The sequence below is a fragment of the Halichondria panicea genome, chromosome 4 (assembly GCF_963675165.1).
Source record: "Halichondria panicea chromosome 4, odHalPani1.1, whole genome shotgun sequence".
Classification (NCBI taxonomy): domain Eukaryota; kingdom Metazoa; phylum Porifera; class Demospongiae; order Suberitida; family Halichondriidae; genus Halichondria; species Halichondria panicea.
In genome coordinates, this window is record NC_087380.1 from 9,961 (window position 1) to 32,202 (window position 22,242).

Consider the following 22,242-nt stretch of genomic DNA (forward strand, 5'->3'; position numbering starts at 1 on the left):
TAATAATAATATTAACACACAGTAACTTACCCACTGGAATAGGTAGCACTCTCTCCTCCTGTTCAAGTGGCAGGATGATGGAGTGGTTGGTTGGTCCATTGTATGGTGGTACTCCCTCCGTTGCAGAGAGAGGGATAGAGTAGCCATCATGCTGCCATACACGTACACAGCTACAAGCATATTTAAAGCGCAGCACTCATAGTAAGTGGGCGGGGCTATTCTTTGGGACAAAGGGCGACTCATTCATGAGACTACTATATCATATGCAGGCATGCATGTGGGACAAAGGACGACTCATTCATGAGACTACTATCATGCAGGCATGCATGATTCCGCTATAATTAATGATTAATTAATGGCAAAATTATTTTTATTATATTAATGGCAAAAATGCAGTTAGGTGTCTATTATTGTGTGTCAGTCTCTTAGTTGTCCTGCGAGTGTCCATAATTATTCAATCCATGGGCAAGGGAGGGCAGCAAATGGTATCATGATCGTAATAAAAAGGCGTATTACATGGTATAGTAGAGTCTGTCCCGGGTGGTGTGCTGTCCTAGCTGGTAGTAGGTAGGTCTTGTAGTGTTGGTTAGTTGGTGATGCTGGCTCTTAGTAGAACTTGCTGCTCCCTCCGACTAGGTGTGGGGATAAAGACACGGATGATGTGTGATGTGTGTACTGTACACAAAAACACAGCATGTACGACACAATGCATGGGTTGGGGTGTGGTCAAGAGGGTTACCATGTATGGGGGTGTGACCACATATCAGTACAGTGAGTGGGGGTGTGGCCCCATATATACAGGATGTGCAGGTACAATGTGTGGATAGAGGTGTGGTCTGCACTGATAATAATGAAGTGATTCCGTATGACCAGGTGAAAAACATAAAACAACCAAACCGACAATATACTAGACTATAGAATGAACTAAGAATGAACTAAGAATAAGCTTAGCCTGCGTAAGCAAGTTGGAGGAAGAAGCTGAGCAGAACAGAAACCGATCCAAACAGTGGCATACATTAATTTAGTGTAATAATTATACAGAATAACTTCTCCTGCATTGGTCCATCAGAGCAGTGGAGCCATCATCAGATCATTGCCACCATGGGAGTCCTCTCTATACAAACTTACAACACACTTCACACTTCATGTAATAAAAATGGAAGACACTCCCACGCACCATGCAAAGCTGGCATTGAAATGTGAACAACTATACAACATTTCTCGAGGGCTCAAATAATGAACTTTCCCGCTACACAGTAGTAGAGGTCAATGCATAAGTGGAGTTAACTACCTAATGCTGGTACAATAATAAAATACAATTTCTTAAGCCAAGAGTAGAAGAAATGTTTTAAACTGGCTAGTGATTGAAGGCAATTGCATCTGACCCAAAACAGAGAAGGTACCGTACAATAATTATCAGACTATACCTTGTGTGGCCGACTCCCTTTGTTTAGAGTAGCCTTTCCTGTCAGAAAATCACATACACTGCCTGCAGATTGAGTGATGAAGAAAGGGGAGCTCAAGATGCTACTCTACAGTCAATTACTGATAATGTTACGAAATGTACAAGCAACAGAATATTCGTACATGATACAGTAACTGGACCTTTGGTGTCTATTATTGTGTGTCAGTCTCTTAGTTGTCCTGCGAGTGTCCATAATTATTCAATCCATTGGCGAGGGAGGGCAGCAAATTGTATCATGATCGTAATACAAAGGCGTATTACATGGGTATAGTAGAGTCTGTCCCGGGTGGTGTGCTGTCCTAGCTGGTAGTAGGTAGGTCTTGTAGAGTGTTGGTTAGTGGGTGATGCTGGCTCTTAGTAGAACTTGCTGCTCCCTCCGACTAGGTGTGGGGATAAAGACACGGATGATGTGTGTACTGTACACAAAAACACAGCATAGGATTGGGGTGTGGTCAAGAGGGTTACCATGTATGGGGGTGTGACCACATATCAGTACAGTGAGTGGGGGTGTGGCCCCATATATACAGGATGTGCAGGTACAATGTGTGGATAGAGGTGTGGTCTGCACTGTATAAAAATTAATGAAGTGATTCCGTATGACCAGGTGAAAAACATAAAACAACCAAACCGACAATAATACTAGACTATAGAATGAACTAAGAATGAACTAATTAAGAATAAGCTTAGCCTGCGTAAGCAAGTTGGAGGAAGAAGCTGAGCAGAACAGAAACCGATCCAAACAGTGGCATACATTAATTTAGTGTAATAATTATACAGAATAACTTCTCCTGCATTGGTCCATCAGAGCAGTGGAGCCATCATCAGATCATTGCCACCATGGGAGTCCTCTCTGTATAAACTTACAACACACTTCACACTTCATGTAATATAAATGGAAGACACTCCCACGCACCATGCAAAGCTATGGTTTCCTGGCATTGAAATGAGAACAACTATACAACATTTCTCGAGGGCTCAAATAATGAACTTTCCCGCTACACAGTAGTAGAGGTCAATGCATAAGTGGAGTTAACTACCTAATGCTGGTACAATAATAAAATACAATTTCTTAAGCCAAGAGTAGAAGAAATGTTTTAAACTGGCTAGTGATTGAAGGCAATTGCATCTGACCCAAAACAGAGAAGATCATCTAAGTACCGTACAATAATTATTAGACTATACCTTGTGTGGCCGACTCCCTGTTTAGAGTAGCCTTTCCTGTCAGAAAATCACATACACTGCCTGCATTGAGTGATGAAGAAAGGGGAGCTACTCTACAGTCAATTACTGATAATGTTACGAAATGTACAAGCAACAGAATATTCGTACATGATACAGTAACTGGCCCTTTGGTGTCTATTATTGTGTGTCAGTCTCCTGCGAGTGTCCATAATTATTCAATCCATGGGCGAGGGAGGGCAGCAAATTGTATCATGATCGTTAATACAAAGGCGTATTACATGGTATAGTAGAGTCTGTCCCGGGTGGTGTGCTGTCCTAGCTGGTAGTAGGTAGGTTTTGTAGTGTTGGTTAGTTGGTGATGCTGGCTCTTAGTAGAACTTGCTGCTCCCTCCGACTAGGTGTGGGGATAAAGACACGGATGATGTGTGTACTGTACACAAAAACACAGCATGTACGACACAATGCATGGGTTGGGGGTGTGGTCAAGAGGGTTACCATGTATGGGGGTGTGACCACATATCAGTACAGTGAGTGGGGGTGTGGCCCCATATATACAGGATGTGCAGATACAATGTGTGGATAGAGGTGTGGTCTGCACTGTATAAAAATTAATGAAGTGATTCCGTATGACCAGGTGAAAAACATAAAACAACCAAACCGACAATATACTAGACTATAGAATGAACTAAGAATGAACTAATTAAGAATAAGCTTAGCCTGCGTAAGCAAGTTGGAGGAAGAAGCTGAGCAGAACAGAAACCGATCCAAACAGTGGCATACATTAATTTAGTGTAATAATTATACAGAATAACTTCTCCTGCATTGGTCCATCAGAGCAGTGGAGCCATCATCAGATCATTGCCACCATGGGAGTCCTCTCTGTATAAACTTACAACACACTTCACACTTCATGTAATAAAAATGGAAGACATTCCCACGCACCATGCAAAGCTATGGTTTCCTGGCATTGAAATGTGAACAACTATACAACATTTCTCGAGGGCTCAAATAATGAACTTTCCCGCTACACAGTAGTAGAGGTCAATGCATAAGTGGAGTTAACTACCTAATGCTGGTACAATAATAAAATACAATTTCTTAAGCCAAGAGTAGAAGAAATGTTTTAAACTGGCTAGTGATTGAAGGCAATTGCATCTGACCCAAAACAGAGAAGATCATCTAAGTACCGTACAATAATTATTAGACTATACCTTGTGTGGCCGACTCCCTCTGTTTAGAGTAGCCTTTCCTGTCAGAAAATTACATACACTGCCTGCAGATTGAGTGATGAAGAAAGGGGAGCTAAATTAAGATGCTCCTCTACAGTCAATTACTGATAATGTTACGAAATGTACAAGCAACAGTCTATTATTGTGTGTCAGTCTCTTAGTTGTCCTGCGAGTGTCCATAATTATTCAATCCATGGGCGAGGGAGGGCAGCAAATTGTATCATGATCGTAATACAAAGGCATATTACATGGTATAGTAGAGTCTGTCTGTCCCGGGTGGTGTGCTGTCCTAGCTGGTAGTAGGTAGGTCTTGTAGTGTGTTGGTTAGTTGGTGATGCTGGCTCTTAGTAGAACTTGCTGCTCCCTCCGACTAGGTGTGGGGATAAAGACACGGATGATGTGTGTACTGTACACAAAAACACAGCATAGGATTGGGGTGTGGTCAAGAGGGTTACCATGTATGGGGGTGTGACCACATATCAGTACAGTGAGTGGGGGTGTGGCCCCATATATACAGGATGTGCAGGTACAATGTGTGGATAGAGGTGTGGTCTGCACTGTATAAAAATTAATGAAGTGATTCCGTATGACCAGGTGAAAAACATAAAACAACCAAACCGACAATAATACTAGACTATAGAATGAACTAAGAATGAACTAATTAAGAATAAGCTTAGCCTGCGTAAGCAAGTTGGAGGAAGAAGCTGAGCAGAACAGAAACCGATCCAAACAGTGGCATACATTAATTTAATGTAATAATTATACAGAATAACTTCTCCTGCATTGGTCCATCAGAGCAGTGGAGCCATCATCAGATCATTGCCACCATGGGAGTCCTCTCTGTACAAACTTACAACACACTTCACACTTCATGTAATATAAATGGAAGACACTCACACGCACCATGCAAAGCTATGGTTTCCTGGCATTGAAATGTGAACAACTATACAACATTTCTCGAGGGCTCAAATAACGAACTTTCCCGCTACACGTAGAGGTCAATGCATAAGTGGAGTTAACTACCTAATGCTGGTACACAATCAATTTCTTAAGCAATTGCATCTGACCCAAAACAGAGAAGATCATCTAAGTACTGTACAATAATTATTAGACTATACCTTGTGTGGCCGACTCCCTCTGTTTAGAGTAGCCTTTCCTGTCAGAAAATCACATACACTGCCTGCAGGGGAGCTCAAGATGCTACTCTAGAGTCAATTACTGATAATGCTACAAAATGTACAAGCAACAGAATATTCATACATGACTTTGTCTCTCAGAGGTAGATCCACTCCATCCCCGGCCAATAACAGATCATCTCCTCCTCGATCAGAAAGCCAGCATTCTATGTTGCGGCCTGGAAGGCTAAGAATCATAGCACCATCCATACATCCATATAAAGTCAGTACCCAATGAATCATTACAATATGAAATACAGCAGATAATTGCATAATTATAGTGATGTAACTAATGGCTTGGAGATCTATATAATCCTGTGCTCATTAAAGGGGCTGAATACCAGAAGATAGTACACTACATCACTTACATCATTATTATACTGACCCTTTCCTGTCGTATCTTGTAGTGCTCTTAGTACGTCAGCAGCCATTCAGTGATAAAAATTAAGAGTGGGGCGTCCCCCATAAAAGATGAAATGACAATAAAATTATGAGAGTGATTGAATGCTGAATCCTGTGCTGTGCAGCGTTGAGTAGTTATCTGTGGTAAGACATGAGAGAACAATATAAGGACAGAGCTACTTTAACACAAGGCTGTCACTATAATATAATGTCTAATTACCACCTTGCTAGCTATAGCGCTCACCAAAGGTGACAGCCGGCAGGGTACACCTCGTCTAACCATATCTCTCTTTGTCTCACATGACATACTTAATGTCTCGAATGACATGTGCTCTATCATGACATGCGCACCATGTAGAGCGCCATGAGTGAAGTGCGGCCTGGGATCGAGGCTATGCATAGCTTTGATTGCCACAAAATAATAAGTGCCTCGAGAATTTCACGCTATGTAGGCGGTTGTGCCTCGAGGCCTGTACATTGGATACTACATGGTGCAATACTCTGGTGCTATTTATATCGGTGAGACTACAATTATTCCTTGTAATTATTGCACACGGTGGGAGCCAGAGTACAGCCCCATCCGTACCCAGTAGTGGCCAAGAGTGGGCGGGCTACATAGTAATCAATAAGCAAAAATAATACAAATCACTGTGGGAAGGATCGATGGATGATGTGATAAAAATACGAAGAGACACTAAAATAAAGAGAATGTTTACAGTTTGGCAGCAGACATTTCCTGCAGTGGGTAACAACAAAAAACTCACTCTAGAAATAATAGTTATGTGATAGTTATTACCTTGAGAACTTTGCGAGGCAGTTTTTGTTTAGTGGAGTAGATATCAGTAGATACACTTACACAACCACCAGCCACACAAGATACCTACACACACAAGCACACTGGATAACACACACACGCACACGCACAGAGGGAGAAACTTGCCTCATACAGTGAGCTGGCAATTTCTGATAAGAGAGTTGCATTGTACAGCTTTTCATCGGACCAACGTATGAGCACCTTACTCCCTGGGCTCAGAGCAGACGGACCCTTTGTGCGTGTGTGTGGGTGTGTGTGGGGGTGTGTGGGTGTGGAAGGGTATGTAGGTGTACCTCCACAATATCAGCAAGTGTGATATCAGAACACAGACTGCCATCATCAAACTCAACACGATAAGTAGCAACAGGTTCCACACTCTTGACATGACCTGTTACATACCTACACACAGAGGAAGGAGGTCAAACAAAGGTCACTATTATAGAAGGGTAGTGTTTTCATATTTTTCTCTGTTTCTAGGATACTAATTTTCGGATTTGTAGCAAATTCATTAGCACAATATGAAGTTAAACGGAAAGTTTGAAGTCAGATACAGATAAGCTTGCTTAGCACACTCTCAAAAGCTCATGAATGCATTAGAGCAGACTTAATTTAGCTATATTAGTAACATTAAGGTACTAGCTAGCTGATAAGTACCTCTTGTCTTGAAGTACGTACACTTCTTCCCCAGGACACAGAGTCTGTGTAGTGCCACACTGTCTCTGTTAGGATACAAGTAGGGATAAGCACACAGCATTGAGACAAGGGGGGCTACACAACACAGCACACCCACCCACCCACACACACACACATACACACAGCATTGAGACAAGGGGGGCTACACAACACACCCACCACACACACGCACGCACGCACGCGCACACGCACACACACACACACACACACACACACACACACACACACACACACACACACACACACACACACACACACACACACACATTGAGACAAGGGGGGCTACACAACACAGCACACCCACCCACACACACACCCACCCACACACACACACACACACACACACACACACACATTGAGACAAGGGGGGCTACACAACACAGCACACGCACGCACGCGCACACGCACACACACACACACACACACACACACACACACACACACACACACACACACACACACACACACACACACACACACACACATTGAGACAAGGGGGGCTACACAACACAGCACACCCACACACAGGCACACACTTACAGAGTGTCTAGAACACAGGAATCCTGATGCAGAACCACGTCTCTCTATGATGAGGCCTTTATACAATGCACAGCTCACATGCATGGGAGAGCAACACTTGGACTGTATGCATTGAACACAGATACCGTGACCACGTGAGGTGGTGTTGCCTGCCACACTAGGACATAGACTACACCGAAGCTTTCTTCTAGCTCTGGTGATATTGTCTGTAAGAACAGGCTCCCTCTTGGCAGGATCAGCAAGAGATACTTCAGGTATAGACACTGCACACACAAGATGTGCCCATTGTCCTCCATCAGTGGCTTTGAGGGCTCCTCCACGCAGTAAACACAGAGAGCATTCTGCATCAGAGGCACCTACACAGCAGCGTGCACACAACCAATCCCCAGCCACCACACCACTAACTCCATAACAAGCTGCAAGGGATGACACACACATACTGCTTGCACGTCATGCTTGCTGTGTTGACTTACACTTGTGTACAGATATAGAGCATTGATGACATACTAGGACCTTGTCTTCAGAGCTGCTAACAGAGGGAGGTAAACACACGAGTGCACGTTGTACCACCACTTTGAGTGGCTTAGTGGCTGCCTGGGATCTCAGACAAGAGGTCTTAGCTTCAAGCTCTTCCCTTGTCCATCTGTTATAAGGAGTAGGGGCTTCAAACATGGAGCACACACAACACATGCTGCCTTCTTGAGATATGACCTCGTTGAAGGCTTTCTCAACAGCAAAATCCCGTGGCTCAGTTTGCCATAGGCCCTTCAACTTGACAGTCCAGTCCTGCACACAATAGTGCCAGCTAGTAGTACATGTACTCTAGCAAGCAACTTGTGTACCTCTTGTAGTCTACTTCTCTTATTGGCAGTGTCTCCTTCTTCCTCTGGTAGTGGTGAGTTAGGCCTCTTCCTGTCCACTGGAACCAGCTGTGGGTGTGTGTGGGTGGGTGTGTGTGTATGGGTGGGTGGGTGTGTGGGTGTGCTCACAGCATCAAAGAGATCCATGTCTATTCTCACATTGTCTTCTTGACACAAGCAACGTGATGCATTGCGTCCTAGCTCTACCCATCTAAGGCTTCCAAAGTTGGTTGACTCAGCACAGTTGAAACCGTGATTGAATCCAGCATGATATCCATATGGGAAGGTGATGATGATCTCTCCACTCTCTTGTACTACCTGTGAATGGAACGATAAGGACTACATAACATAGGCCGCGTTAGGGACCTTGTTGAATGGTATAGAGTGGTGCTTCAGAGTCGATGGAGAAATGACAGACATCTTATGTCTCAGGAAAGAAGAGCAACCATCAAAACAGTCTGGGAAGAGTCCCCTCGCCAGTCTCTCCAATCTCTGACCATGCACTGGTGGAATGGCGTACCTGTCACACACAGAAGGTGTGTGAGTAGTGAGGGCGTGTGAGTGGTAAGGGTGTGTACGGGACACACACACACTACATGTAACTCACCATGCTTTAGGAGCACCATAGTGAAGATAGTTGATGCTGTATAGATCCATGTCTTCTGTGTGCCAGGCAAACAATGTCTTCCACATACCAAAGTAAAGATATGCTGAGTTGACTCCTGGGATGTTGACACCTTGTTCAGATAGACGGTTGAGTATAGAAGGGAGATGGTCAATATTCCATTCTTCCAGTACTGGGTCCATTAGACTACCAGCTAGGTCAGCACCATATAAGGGCGCATTGAACGTGACATTCTTCCAGAACTTGCGTTCTAGTTCCTCGTGATCTTTGGCTTTGGGGGGGCAATATCTGTGGGAGGTGGCAGGAAGATACTAGCAATGGACTCCCTCTAGGGGGGTACTAGCAATGGGCTCCCTCTACGGGGGTACTTACTTGTCACTGTTGGCCAATATCTTGTACTCTCTTACAGTGATAGGTTTCCGCTGAATGTTGTACACCTGATACACACCTTGCTGACCCATGACTGTCTGTGATATAGGACTCTGAATAACCAAGTCTCCAACGTTGTCATAGTTTGATCGAGGGGTCCATTCTCTGGGGGGCACTATCTGTGTGTGTGTGTGTACACAGTATACACCGACTACCTTACTTTGTATGTGTGTACGTGTGTGCACGGTATAGTAACCACGCCCACATATGGAGGGGGAGCACTATATTGATATAGGTACACAGTGACCACGCCCCCACCTTGGCTACACCACAATGATGAGCTCCTTGTTCCTCCATATAGGAGATAAAACCTTGGAAGTCTTGGAACTGCTCCCAAGTTGGAGTAAAAGTCATTATTCCGCCATTACCGAGTGTCCAAGCCGCCATCTTCAGAGAAGCTAGACAAGTTAAGAGAGAGCTAGCTAGTATTATAGTGAACAGCTAGTATTTTTTACTTTTTGTCCACGCCCACATTATGTTCCCAAGGGCTTGGGCCAAGCCATTATTTTTCCATTGTAACGCAATAATGTATGTACTTTGACCCCAGGGTAGGCATTACCAAGAATGCTTCACCAGCTAGATTGAGCTAGAATGCAATGGCAGATGATGGTACAGGTAAAGAGGACGGGTACAAAGATCTCCACGAACGGTGGGTGAGAGGACTGCCTTTAGCAGAGCTTGACACACAAGGTACCGCCCTAGCGCCAGAGCCTCACTCACTCACACTCATCCAGTTGGTAGCTGTAAGAGAGGACGATGGAGTCCTGATGAGCTAGCACTCCTCAGAAGCAACGTGGACCACTTCATCCAGGTATTATATGCTTCACAACACGTGTCCTATTAATATGGTGATTACAGGAGAACGACGTTCGTGATTTGGATGAGTTCATATTCTCTAGGAAACGAGGAGAAAGAAGTGATTTCTACCGAGATATTGGTGAGTGCAGGTTTAGAGTATGTCCTCTCATTCTTTGTAACCCATGCAGCTAAAGGAATACAACGTCCAATCTTCACCATATACACAAAAGTCATTCATTTGTTTAACGTGCGGAACTACGTCGGTAGATGGAGTAGTAGTCAAGAAAAAGAGCTTATGAGGTAAAGTCAGAGGTCAAGGGTTAAAGGTTAGAGGTACAGTGTACCAACATTATGCAGACTACAAGGTCTCCATGGCAACAGATGGTCCATTATTGGGAGAGAATTAGGTGTGAGTGGGCGTGCTGCTCAGGACAAGTACAGGAATCTCAAGCACAGAGAACGTGTTGGTAATCCATTCCTAGTGCTTGTATATAAATATGTAGTCTTGTGTGCAGGAAAGTGGAGTGTTTGTGAGGAAGAGAGGTTGAGTGGGGCTGTGAGATCACTTGGAACTGAGTCTTGGCAGAACATAGCTGAGTGCGTACGTACAAGAAATGGTTTCCAATGTCGTCAGAAGTGGGTGCACTTGCAAGCATGGCGGGAGAGTGGTGGGGAGAAGACATGGAGCGAATGTGATGATGTTCAACTGCTGCATAGCCTTGCTGGTGCGTGTGTGGAGACAGAGGATGCAGTCAAGTGGGCGTGTCTATGTGAGGGCTGGGAGGCAGCACGATCTGCCAGCTATCTACGCACTAAATGGACTGCTTTAAGGAGAGGTGTTCCACGCTACCAACACAATACGTTCTCTGGTACAGCCACCATTATTACTGTGTATGATATATACTCATGACCAAACTGTAGATAACCTGGAATATCTGTTGGAACACAGACTACCTGCACTGGAGAGATTGGTCCATCAAAACTTCTCTCATTCAGTTAACTAGACAGGTGGACTGAACGCTATATGCTTACATTCTTTTGTTAGCATGCAGGCAATCATGTATATGGCTCTCCTTTCATAATCTGTTGCTTAATTGGCTTGTAATGAAAATATAAAAAATTGTTATGACCTGTTAATCTTTGACCTGTTAATCTTGTGTATATGTACAGTAGAACCTCGATTATCCGGACACCTTGGTTCCAGAAGCAGGCCGGATAAGTGAATATGCCGGATAATCGAATAGATAACCACGCCTTGATCCACCCACTTTATTGATAAACAGCAGTGCCACATGGTTGTCTGCGCATGCGCAGAAGATAAGCAGGCATGTCTCCATGGTAACAGCTGCAACCCTCGTGCTGGTTTGAGGGACACGCCCATTTTCTGATCTGATAACAATAAAACTGCCAAGCCGGATAATCGAGGTTCTACTGTACTTTGATTATGAGCTGACAGAATAGACTCCTCCCACTGGAGTGGGCTTCAATAAGATTATCAGAATAGTCATTTCATTCACAGAACTTGTATAATCATTCTTTATTCCATGCATAATTATGAGTACAATTTTCTTAATGCAACAATGATCTCATAAAAACATACAAGCATAGTACAAAAGCGAGCAATAAATAATACACCTACTAGAGCAGGCCAGCCTAGGCTGGAGGCTAAAAGCAGTACTTTGTCTACAATGAAAATCAGTCCTAGTGCCTCAGGGGCAACGGAAAAAGAAAATTTGCCTCCAAACAAAAAAGAAAATGACCTTTTCTTGCTCTGTGAATTGGCCTAGGGATCATGCACACACGAACTGAACACATATTGTCATCGGGCCGACGGGTTGGGCCTGTGGCAGGAATAAAGGCAATAGTGAGAGCCAAGGTGGCCAGTTCACACACACAGACACAACATACCTAGCTAGACACCATAGGTAACCGCCAGCTTGTCCCTCAAAACAGCAGGAAACTGGTCAGCAAACGCTTTCCAGTTCGAGTCACCCACTTCATTCTTGAAGCCATGCAAGATCTGCACATACACACAGCATTAGCATATGGACAAGTAGATATAGTGTACCTTGTGGAATATTGCCTTTAAGTCATCTTTAGGAACAGACCAAGAAGCTATGGCATCACAGAAGAACATAAAGTGCTGCAAGATACCAGATGGATTCACACTGATCAAAGAACACACTCCACGAAAGGCAGAATCCTTTTCATCATTGTCTCGAATATTGCGCAGTGTAGTACACCACATGGCAATGAAGGAAGGTAGGTAGGGGGCCACTTCTGTAGGGCATACTAGACCAAGTCGACCAATCGTAATGGCTGTATTTTCGAGGAGGGTCTTAGGAGTACCAGGACGGTTGATGTTGTCAATGAGTTGAGAGAGGACCAGAGAATGATAGTCCTTCATGCCAGCTCCTAACTGAATACACAGCTCACCAATGGCCCAGGTGGCATTATTGCACACAGAGATCATGAGTGGATTCAGATTCTTGCTCAATACACTCATAAAGTCACCTGTAGTGATGTCATACGCACACACAGTCACAGTGACACACACATCACAGTAGTCTGAGCACAATATGCACATTTTTGGGATACATGTAAGAATTTTCCTGGCATAATTGTCCGGGTGTTTTGTGAGTACCGAGTCAGTGGTATGAATTATACGCGTTACTGGTCATTTTGAAGTAGAGGATAACATTTTGCTAAAAAAAGGTCAACTGTTATTTCAATACCTGTAAAATTGCCAGCTATGGACACTCAGTCATACAACTAGTACCTGAATGCAAAAAAAGGGGGGGGGGGGGGGATTGGAGCTAGGGGGGATCTCCTTTCCCCCTGTATGACACCCAGCTGGCTGATAATAGGCAAGTTGACCAAATAATAAATACATGTAGACTGTTATTTTGAGGCTATGTCTCGAGCATCAAAGCAGGCCTATACACACATGCTTACCAATGCTGGGATAGACATGTTGGAAGCAAGCTTTAGTGATGTCCCCTAATAGAGCAAACGAGGACTGTCTGACTTCAGCAGTGTCATCTTGCATGCATTGATACAACAGTGTGAGCAGGTTGCTCTGTACCAACAGCTTCTCTATGTGTGTCTGTAATCCCTCTGCCAGGCCTGACAATAGGTCCAGTGCTACTATCATAAACTCCTTGTCTGGAGGTGCCATATTCTCCCGATTAGCTAGTGCCACTTGTGTTTGGTGGAGGTTTTGTGCGACCAATGAAACGCAGCGCTGGAACACAGTCTCACAATATGGGAGGAAGCCAGACTGCAACGCTGTGGCAACCGAAGACAAACACTGTGGAGGGTAGTGTGTGTGTGTGTGTGTGTGTGGAGGGGGTGAACGCACACATCTGGTACTTTTAACGGGAAAATAAAAAAAAATGTGTTTACAAACGCTGGCTACAGGTAGGATGTGTCTATGTGTCTATATAGAGAGCAGCTTACCTCTAACAGTGGGAAAAGATCTTTGTCTTCATCTTTGAGAGTATTCCACTTGTCAATAAGCGGAGGCATCAGCTCTTGTATGTACTCCTATACACAGGGCACACAGGACAAGTGGTACACACACACACACACACACACACACACACACACAGGACAAGTGGTACACACACACACAGGGCACACGGGACAAGTGGTACACACACACACACACACAGGGCGCACGTGACAAGTGGTACACACAGGGCACACAGGGCACACAGGACAAGTGGTACACACACACACAGGGCACACATGACAAGTGGTACACACACACACACACACACACACACACACACACACACAGGGCACACAGGGCACACAGGACAAGTGGTACACACACACACACAGGGCACACATGACAAGTGGTACACACACACACACACACAGGGCACACAGGACAAGTGGTACACACAGGGCACACAGGACAAGTGGTACACACACAGGGCACACATGACAAGTGGTGCACACAGGGCACACAGGGCACACAGGACAAGTGGTACACACACACACAGGGCACACATGACAAGTTTTACACACACACACAGGGCAGACATGACAAGTGGTACACACACACAGGGCACACACTCACTGGCTTGTTGAGGTGGTTGCCTACAGAGTCTGCCAGAGTGCCAATAGCATCATAAAGCATGATGAGGTTCTTAGTCTGATAGCGCCTGAAAGCACTCATCAAGACCTTGAGGATGTCCCCCAGATAAGGTACTAGCTCTGTACAAGCATCTTCCTCCAGAGTAGCAAACGCACTGCAAGCCGCTTCCTGTACTCTCTTGTTAGGATCCAGTATCCTCTTGAGTAGCTATAGAGATGAGGATTAGACACACTAGTATATTGTACTGTGTCACCAACCTCTGCCATGAGCTGCTGGAGGTGTTGGTTGTCAGCAATGAGCCAATGAGAGTATCTACTCAATGTCCAACAAGTGATGGAGCGCACTAAAGCCTTGCCATCAGATAGAGAGTTGATGAGATACGGGACCACCTCTGGAAGCTGTGGGATCATGCCCTCCATACAACCCTCAGACACTGCACCTAGAGCAAGGATAGCTGACTCTTTAACCAGCCAATCACTAGACAGTAGGTTCTGCTTGAGTATGGGCAGTAGTACAGGGAGCAGGCTTTCGTGGAACACACAAGACAACACATCCAGAGCTGCAGCAGAACACTTGCGCAGGTTCCAGTCAGTCAGAGCCTCTTTCCTCATGTCATCCTCATCATCAGAATCACTCAGATCACCGCCACCTTGTGTTTTAGCCTTGTGGAATCGTGGTCTTATATCTGTCTCCTTGTCTGGAACATCTTGGTCATCCACATCACACTAGCGGGGGGGCAGAGGGGGGTAATATGTGGGGGGCAGAGGGGGTAATGGGGGGGTACCTTTAACAAGAGGACATCATAACCAGAGTATTTCATGCCATTGAGCAGCACAGGCACCACCCTGCACAGAGAGAGGGGAGTAAGACAGGCACGCACTATAGTGGTAGCACTGAACCTGTGTAGGTAAGGGGAGAGAGCCTCCAAACAGATGGACTGGTCTGCTAATGTCAGCCAGAACTCACAAGCTTCAAGTGAAACCACCTCATTGCTATCCTGAGTGCGTATGAGCATATACTCCACTATAGGATGGATGTGTGGGAGTAGATCAGAGGCCCCCACTTCCACCAGCTGCACTAGAGCCCTGCACACATTCTTACGCACCTCTCCACTGTCATCACCACTGGCTGAGAATAGACCCTGTGTATGTGTGTTAGGGTTAGGGGTGTCAGTACATCTGCACACACACGCACCTCTATAAGGGGCACTATGTTGAGGACCAGAGCTGGTGGTTGGCTAGTGATGAACTGATTACAGCAGGCAATGGCATGGGAACGAATGACCGGGTTCTGATGATGGAAGTACTGAATGAACTTTGGAATGAGAACATTGAGAGGACGATTGAGAGCATCAGAGTCAAGTTGGTCCGAGCAATCTTCACAGATCTTCAAGAGTGTACTAAACGCCCCCTATACACACACACACACACACACACACACACACACACACACACACACACACAGTCAACACAAGTAACAACAGTAGTTAGAACCACTTACTTCACAGGCGAATGTATCAGGAGAGTCAATGAGTTGACAGAGTGCTGGTAATAGCTCTGGCCAGTGAACCAACTCTCCCCTGTTAGCTATAGTGCTAATCAGGGTACCAACGGTCGCACGGATGAGAGCTGATGGATCACCTACTATCTGCAAGCTTTCAGATTTTATGAAGGTCTTAATCTCTGGGGGGAAGCCAACGTAATGCTGCTTGACATTATTCTTGAGTATGAGTCCAGCAATAGCCCTCGTGGGTTCGTCCAACACATTGTGAGTCTTTAGCTTGGTGAGCACAAACACAAGGTAGTTGTTGAAGTCAGGATATTGGTTGAGGGCTTCCAGTCGCTGCACACACACACAGTGCTCATTATACACATGTACCTTGTATTAGCCTATGTGTGTGTGTGTGTGTGTGTGTATGTTGTGTACGTGTGTTTGTGTACCTGCTCTACAGATCTCTGTGTTTCAGTGTCAGCGCTCGCTTGACTCTCGCGAAGTAACTGGACAATCTGCGTTAAGCTCGCCTCGTCAGGACTCCAAGACATGGCTGCTAATATCCTCACAACGTACTCTCCACACAATGTACAGGGTCGGCCGGATCCGGAACAGCTAGCTACACAAGGCTATCTCTTTAGCCTCGACCACGTGGCCACTATCTCTAGCCCCGCCCCTTTAGTTAATGAGGGGGGGGGCTTCATACGACCCCTTACCAAATACTGTATGATTGCCATAGCAACACAGACGTTACAACAAATGGAAGACACTTACTACTTGCAAGGTATGTACATGATGGTAGACTAGCTATTATCAACTCTGCTTGTGTAGAGGAGCTGTTGGAGGGGGACAGTGATGATGGCTTCACATATGAAGAGGTGAGGATATACTATAAACTAGTATACCCCTAACCCCCCCCCCCCCACATTAGGTGCCAGTGAGTGAGAGTGTGTCCTCTGGTGAGTGAGTGTGTGTGTGTGTGTGTGTGTGTGTTGTGTGTGGAGGTGTGTGTACTGTGAGAAGTGTGTGTGTGTGTGTGTGTTGTGTGTGTACTGTGAGAAGTGTGTGTGCAGGTGATGAGGATCTTAGTGCTGCTGTACAGAATGTAACAGCAGGTATCAAAGCAACCCCAGCTACAGCCTCCCTACCAGACACTGTGAGTGTGTGTGTGTGCGTCATATCTTGTCATTGTGTGTCATGCAGGCCCATGCTGAAGTGGTGGAGGACTTTGTACGCAACTATCTAGTGCAGAATGGACTCTTGGATACTGCCGGTGTGTTTGAGAGAGAATGGTATCAGAGAATGGGAAGTGGACACAGTCAACTCCCTCATGTGTATGCTCAGTAAGCCTCTCACACACACTAGCGGCTCTATACCCAGTGCCCCCCTAGGAACAGGCTCCTGGAGGTATCACTGGAGGAGACCTCTGCCCAACTAGAGCGTTACAAAGAGGCTGCAAGGTAACGTGTGATCACACTTAGTAGTAGCTACACCGTGAGTACAGGTTGGCTAAAGAGAGGTGTGTTCGGATGCAGAAGGAGCGTGATTATCATCGCATGCACCACAGGAGAGTGGTACAAGAGAAGGACAAGCTGCTCTCTGACCTCAAGAGGTGACCCCTCCCTCCCTCTACTAACATTACCATTGTCCACACAGAATGAAGAGTCACTATAGTACTTATGAGCCAGTGCTACAACAGCTACAACACAAGTACCAGGTACTGCACATGTGCTATTATGAGTGTGAGTCCTTCATGCTATGCACGTGGTGATGCAGACTGTGACTAGAGAGAAGATGCTGGTGTGTTTGGAGAGGGACAGGGCAGTCTCTGAGGTGACACACACACACACACACACACGCACGCACACACACACACACACACACACACACACACACACACCTCTTACTAGCTGCTGTGTATATACACACACACACACACCTCTTACTAGCTGCTGTGTATATACAGGTGGGCAGTCTACAGACCACACTACACTCTGTACAGACTGAAGACAAGACACCAACTGACAACAAACACACACAACCATCCAGCAAACCACCACCAAAGGTACATACTGTACATCTTTATAGGCTTAAGTTAGTCAGCTAATCCTTGTTCATGCAGATGGTGATGAGAGAGGTTCCCAGTGATCCCCCTAATCCATACCGTACTAGTAGACAGCCTGTGTGTGCTCACCTCACTCGCACCGCTGGGTTCCAGTCACACTCTGTCATAGCAGCCAGTGAGTACCCCATCAGTTGTACTACCCTCCATCCCACCAAGCCACTACTAGTGAGTGCTAGTGATGACCACACTTGGAGAATGTGGAGCATTCCAAGGTAAGTCAATGAAGGATGCATTGAATGGCATGCTTTAAATTAAATCAAGAATTGCTTTAGGGCCCAAAAAGAAGAAGGGTGGGCTATAATTATATCCCATGACTTGAGTAAATAAATTGTTTCACAGAAATCGGATCTTAGGCCACACCAAATTGATCTTATGTTTCACAGACTTTTAATCTCCAAAACAGACCAGGGTGACAGGCAAAAAGGGGGAAATCGATGAATATCACTATAAAACCACTATAACGGAGTCACAACAAACCACAAAAAGTCACTTTAGCAATACATTTTGATAGATCATGTGGCCATTCTGACCTCTGACCTGGACCACTAATTGGTTTATTTTTGGCATTCTGCAAAAATATGACTCGAAAATCCGTGAAACATAAGATTGGTGTGGCCTGCCTTAGTAATGGATTTGTAGCCCTTCCATTGGTCTATTGATTGGTGTTGACAGTAAGTGTTGGTTTCAGTGGAGAGCTAGTGTTGAGTGGTGAGGGACACAATGACTGGGTGTCTTGTGTGGAGTACTCGCCCAATGGCTTGTGTCTGGCCTCTACCTCGGGAGATGGGACAGTGAAACTCTGGAACACATCATCATGTATCAATACCTTCTCAGAGCACCAGCAACCAGGTGACGTGCTTGTGTGTAGTAGTGACCAGCATTGTAGATACTGGTTGTGCAGTGTGGAGCTGCTCTTGGCACTGGGACAGTGTGTTACTAGCATCTGGTGGAATGGACCATACTGCCAAGATATGGGATACTGACAGGTAATGAATGCTTGTATATTATACCTATTATTATTGATGCAGGGGTGTGTGTGTGACCACTCTGCGTGGCCATGCTAACTCCATCAACTGCCTCTCATTCATGGCTTATTCTAGTACACTATTGACAGCCTCTGCTGACAAGACCATCTCTCTGTGGGACCTACGCACTGTGAGGAGCAGTCAGTAGACCTGTTATAGTAATAATGTCTTCTTGTGTGTAGGGTTTGTGTGCGCGGACTCTCTATGGTCATGCTAACTCTTGCAATGCAGTAGCACCCACACTCCAAGTAAGCCCTTCCCCTTCCCTCCCTTGTTGCCATGACAACTGTGTTCAACCAGGGTTATGAAGTGTATTCTTGTGATTGTTTCGGAGCTCTGATACAATGGGACCTCCGCTCCAAGAGGAGACCTAACAAGAACTGGGAGCTGGGACCATGTGCTCTCAACTCACTGGCCGTGGACCCAGCAGGTAAGTACCTACTATATAGTGTGCTATATATCATACCTCTCCACTGGTTATATGCAGGTAGTATTGTGTGCTGTGCTAGTGATGATGGGTGTGTGAGGATTGTGGATGCTGCCTCTGACAAGGTAAGCCTATAGTGTGTGTGTGTGAGTACTGACTGTGTGTGTGCGTGTGTGTGTGTGTGTAGGAATGGAGGCTGGAGGGAGATAGCCCTGTACTGAATGTGTTGCTCAACCATCAAGCTGACAACCTCTTCTCTGCAAGCTCATGTGGAGAAGTCACTATATGGCAATAACTGACATTATATTAGCAATTATTGTTTGTGACTGACTATGGTACACTAGACCTAGTAGTAGGTACACAGAGGGATATGGCATGTGGATATGACAGTAATTATTTATTCGTGACGTTCGAGGTCGAGCCGCGGTATGTTTTCAGGAGAACTTGAAAGGTGCATTATTTAGAAACTTGCAGCAGCAATAATGACAGAGTAAGTGTGTATGCCTTACAACACCGGTACTATATACCATACTGTACTATATACTGGTCCCTGCAGCTATCAGACAGACAAGAAGAGAAGGGAAGTGCAGATCAGAACACAAGTCAGTCAAAAGCTGGAGGAAAGTGGAGAGAGAGATAAGTAAGTGATTGATTCTGATAGTTGAACTAAAGCATTTGGTGTACAGACTCAAAGAGCTATTGCGTGGTCGTCTAAGAGAGTGTGGTTGGAGGGACCAGTTGAAGGACCATTGCAGAGGTGTGTGTGTTACACTAATAACCATCACTTGTGTGTATTGCTTTTATATCAGTTTTTATTTCTACTATGCAGTGATGTACTTTATATACTCAGGAAAGAATGTGTGTGTGTGTTAGTGTGTATTTCTGGCAGGTATCATCACTCAGAAGGGCCTCAGTAATGTCACTGTAGATGGTCTTATTCAAGAAATCACACCCAAAGCACGGGGTATGCAAGTGCCATCAATAGTCTATCAATACTCATTGCTTGTTCTCCACATGCAGCCTCTGTACCTGATGCTGTCAAGAAGGAGCTATTGACACGCATACGAGAATACTTAGAGAAGCAAACTTAATCACCACTTCATGCATGCTCTCATTGTCAACATTGTCAATAATAATGATTTACAAAAACTAGTTTGAACTGTTTCATATAAATGGCAAGGCTGTATAAAATGATTATACAAGCATGATTGAATTAAGTTAATTCTGTCCAGTTGGGAATAATTTGATGGCAGCATATTCCTCAACAGCTGACAATGTACCCCCATACTCCTCTGGTAGATACTCAGGGGGAATGACCTCATGCAGGGAGTCATAGTCAGTCCCATGCAACTGAAACTGCACACATAGAGAGAGGTTAATACATGGACACACACACAGAGAGGCTTACCCTGTCTCGCAGCTTTTGCTTGAGGAATGGGCGGATTATAGTGAACACTAGACTAAAGTACCACGGTTGAGAGAGCAAGTGGATGCCTTTGAAGCGTGCAGGGAATGATTCCTAGAGGAAGGTAGTAACATACACAGACTTACTCACAGTGTACCCACAGTGTACCCACCTGCATGAGCTCTACTAGCACTCGGTGGTAACATACACAGACCTACTCACAGTGTACCCACAGTGTACCCACCTGCATGAGCTCTACTAGCACTCGGTGGTAACATACACAGACTTACTCACAGTGTACCCACCTGCATGAGCTCTACTAGCACTCGGTGGTAACATACACAGACTTACTCACAGTGTACCCACAGTGTACCCACCTGCATGAGCTCTACTAGCACTCGGTGGTAACATACACAGACCTACTCACAGTGTACCCACAGTGTACCCACCTGCATGAGCTCTACTAGCACTCGGTGGTAACATACACAGACCTACTCACAGTGTACCCACAGTGTACCCACCTGCATGAGCTCTACTAGCACTCGGTGGTAACATACACAGACCTACTCACAGTGTACTCACAGTGTACCCACCTGCATGAGCTCTACTAGCACTCGGTGGTAACATACACAGACCTACTCACAGTGTACCCACAGTGTACCCACCTGCATGAGCTCTACTAGCACTCGGTGGTAACATACACAGACTTACTCACAGTGTACCCACAGTGTACCCACCTGCATGAGCTCTACTAGCACTCGGTGGTAACATACACAGACCTACTCACAGTGTACCCACAGTGTACCCACCTGCATGAGCTCTACTAGCACTCCCTTCCTCACTGCCTCTTGTCCTGCAATGTGCATGGCAGCCATTAGAGAGAAGCCAGACAAATCCTCTACCACCACAAAACCGTGCACCTGTGCCTCCTCATCAATATCCAGTATCCTATCAAACACCAACAATAGACTCTTGAGCAAATCTCCTGGCACTATATTGTCAAAGTCAAAACAGTCTACACGTATGATGATGACCCTAGGCCCATTGCGTGGTGGCAGTACACACAATCCTCCTCCACTCAGCAACCCCTCGGCTGACGACACACTCATCTCTCCCAGTATATGGGCATACTTGCTACGATACTTGTAGTAGTTGACATATAACTTCAACGAGCGATCAACATCAAACTTCTTAGCTCTGAGAAACCTCAACAGAAACTTGTCCTCTTTCCGAGCAAATATGAGGTTTTGCTCATACTGGTCATCAACAGTGGGCGTCCATTGCTCGATGCTGTCTCTGAGCTGTGAGATGACCTCCAGTCTCTTGTCAGGATCTTCAAACAACTCTTTCTGTGCCTTCTTGAGTGTGTCTCCGCTGAGGGACGATAAACTGGCCATTGTCTATACTAAGACCTGAGGCCACGCCCCTCTTCCCAGTTTGTTTGGTACTTTT

At 45.4% G+C, this 22,242-nt stretch overlaps 6 protein-coding genes across 13 annotated transcripts; 3 read left to right on the forward strand and 3 right to left on the reverse strand.

Annotated features, from left to right (window-relative positions):
• Positions 1-341: 341 nt before the first annotated feature.
• On the reverse strand, positions 342-9,913 carry LOC135334806 (lysine-specific demethylase 4C-like). Of its 7 annotated transcripts, none has more exons than XM_064530141.1 (18): positions 9,673-9,913; positions 9,358-9,533; positions 8,968-9,273; positions 8,727-8,880; positions 8,490-8,678; positions 8,343-8,429; positions 7,974-8,286; positions 7,501-7,916; positions 6,922-6,986; positions 6,561-6,666; positions 6,394-6,498; positions 6,250-6,333; positions 5,698-6,189; positions 5,437-5,592; positions 3,859-5,230; positions 1,606-3,526; positions 1,428-1,489; positions 342-632 (listed from the first exon to the last, which is right to left on the reverse strand). In XM_064530141.1, exons 1-13 carry the CDS (start codon positions 9,799-9,801, stop codon positions 6,166-6,168), a joined length of 2,154 nt encoding a protein of 717 aa, XP_064386211.1. In that variant the 5' UTR covers positions 9,802-9,913; the 3' UTR covers positions 342-632; positions 1,428-1,489; positions 1,606-3,526; positions 3,859-5,230; positions 5,437-5,592; positions 5,698-6,165. The 7 variants fall into 7 exon arrangements, with proteins under 7 accessions (XP_064386211.1, XP_064386208.1, XP_064386210.1 ...); XM_064530138.1 differs by having other exon boundaries at positions 3,859-5,238; XM_064530140.1 differs by having other exon boundaries at positions 5,420-5,592.
• A 29-nt stretch (positions 9,914-9,942) lies between these two features.
• On the forward strand, positions 9,943-11,356 carry LOC135334841 (cyclin-D-binding Myb-like transcription factor 1). Its single transcript, XM_064530200.1, has 7 exons — positions 9,943-10,104; positions 10,149-10,225; positions 10,273-10,351; positions 10,401-10,512; positions 10,570-10,679; positions 10,728-11,081; positions 11,134-11,356. The coding sequence occupies exons 1-7, from the start codon at positions 10,011-10,013 to the stop codon at positions 11,214-11,216; spliced, it is 909 nt and encodes a 302-aa protein (XP_064386270.1). The 5' UTR covers positions 9,943-10,010; the 3' UTR covers positions 11,217-11,356.
• Positions 11,357-11,776: 420 nt separating this feature from the next.
• On the reverse strand, positions 11,777-16,395 carry LOC135334797 (transportin-1-like). The gene is made up of 12 exons (XM_064530123.1): positions 16,258-16,395; positions 15,818-16,159; positions 15,512-15,727; positions 15,217-15,458; positions 15,102-15,162; positions 14,575-15,042; positions 14,300-14,524; positions 13,672-13,758; positions 13,168-13,522; positions 12,281-12,726; positions 12,121-12,232; positions 11,777-12,053 (listed from the first exon to the last, which is right to left on the reverse strand). Exons 1-11 carry the CDS (start codon positions 16,357-16,359, stop codon positions 12,125-12,127), a joined length of 2,652 nt encoding a protein of 883 aa, XP_064386193.1. The 5' UTR covers positions 16,360-16,395; the 3' UTR covers positions 11,777-12,053; positions 12,121-12,124.
• On the forward strand, positions 16,358-19,783 carry LOC135334813 (sperm-associated antigen 16 protein-like). Its single transcript, XM_064530152.1, has 18 exons — positions 16,358-16,592; positions 16,640-16,686; positions 16,740-16,767; positions 16,882-16,964; positions 17,012-17,151; positions 17,200-17,268; positions 17,313-17,420; positions 17,465-17,525; positions 17,585-17,641; positions 17,775-17,873; positions 17,931-18,145; positions 18,622-18,782; positions 18,835-18,919; positions 18,962-19,088; positions 19,141-19,206; positions 19,259-19,388; positions 19,446-19,510; positions 19,573-19,783. Exons 1-18 carry the CDS (start codon positions 16,358-16,360, stop codon positions 19,678-19,680), a joined length of 1,884 nt encoding a protein of 627 aa, XP_064386222.1. The 3' UTR covers positions 19,681-19,783.
• On the forward strand, positions 19,696-20,547 carry LOC135334857 (transcription and mRNA export factor ENY2-like). Of its 2 annotated transcripts, none has more exons than XM_064530219.1 (5): positions 19,696-19,836; positions 19,942-20,025; positions 20,072-20,142; positions 20,275-20,349; positions 20,406-20,547. In XM_064530219.1, exons 1-5 carry the CDS (start codon positions 19,814-19,816, stop codon positions 20,474-20,476), a joined length of 324 nt encoding a protein of 107 aa, XP_064386289.1. In that variant the 5' UTR covers positions 19,696-19,813; the 3' UTR covers positions 20,477-20,547. The 2 variants fall into 2 exon arrangements, with proteins under 2 accessions (XP_064386289.1, XP_064386290.1); XM_064530220.1 differs by having other exon boundaries at positions 19,731-19,875.
• On the reverse strand, positions 20,495-22,238 carry LOC135334843 (alpha-tocopherol transfer protein-like). Its single transcript, XM_064530202.1, has 3 exons — positions 21,600-22,238; positions 20,794-20,904; positions 20,495-20,741 (listed from the first exon to the last, which is right to left on the reverse strand). The coding sequence occupies exons 1-3, from the start codon at positions 22,185-22,187 to the stop codon at positions 20,604-20,606; spliced, it is 837 nt and encodes a 278-aa protein (XP_064386272.1). The 5' UTR covers positions 22,188-22,238; the 3' UTR covers positions 20,495-20,603.
• Between the last annotated feature and the right edge of the window lie 4 nt (positions 22,239-22,242).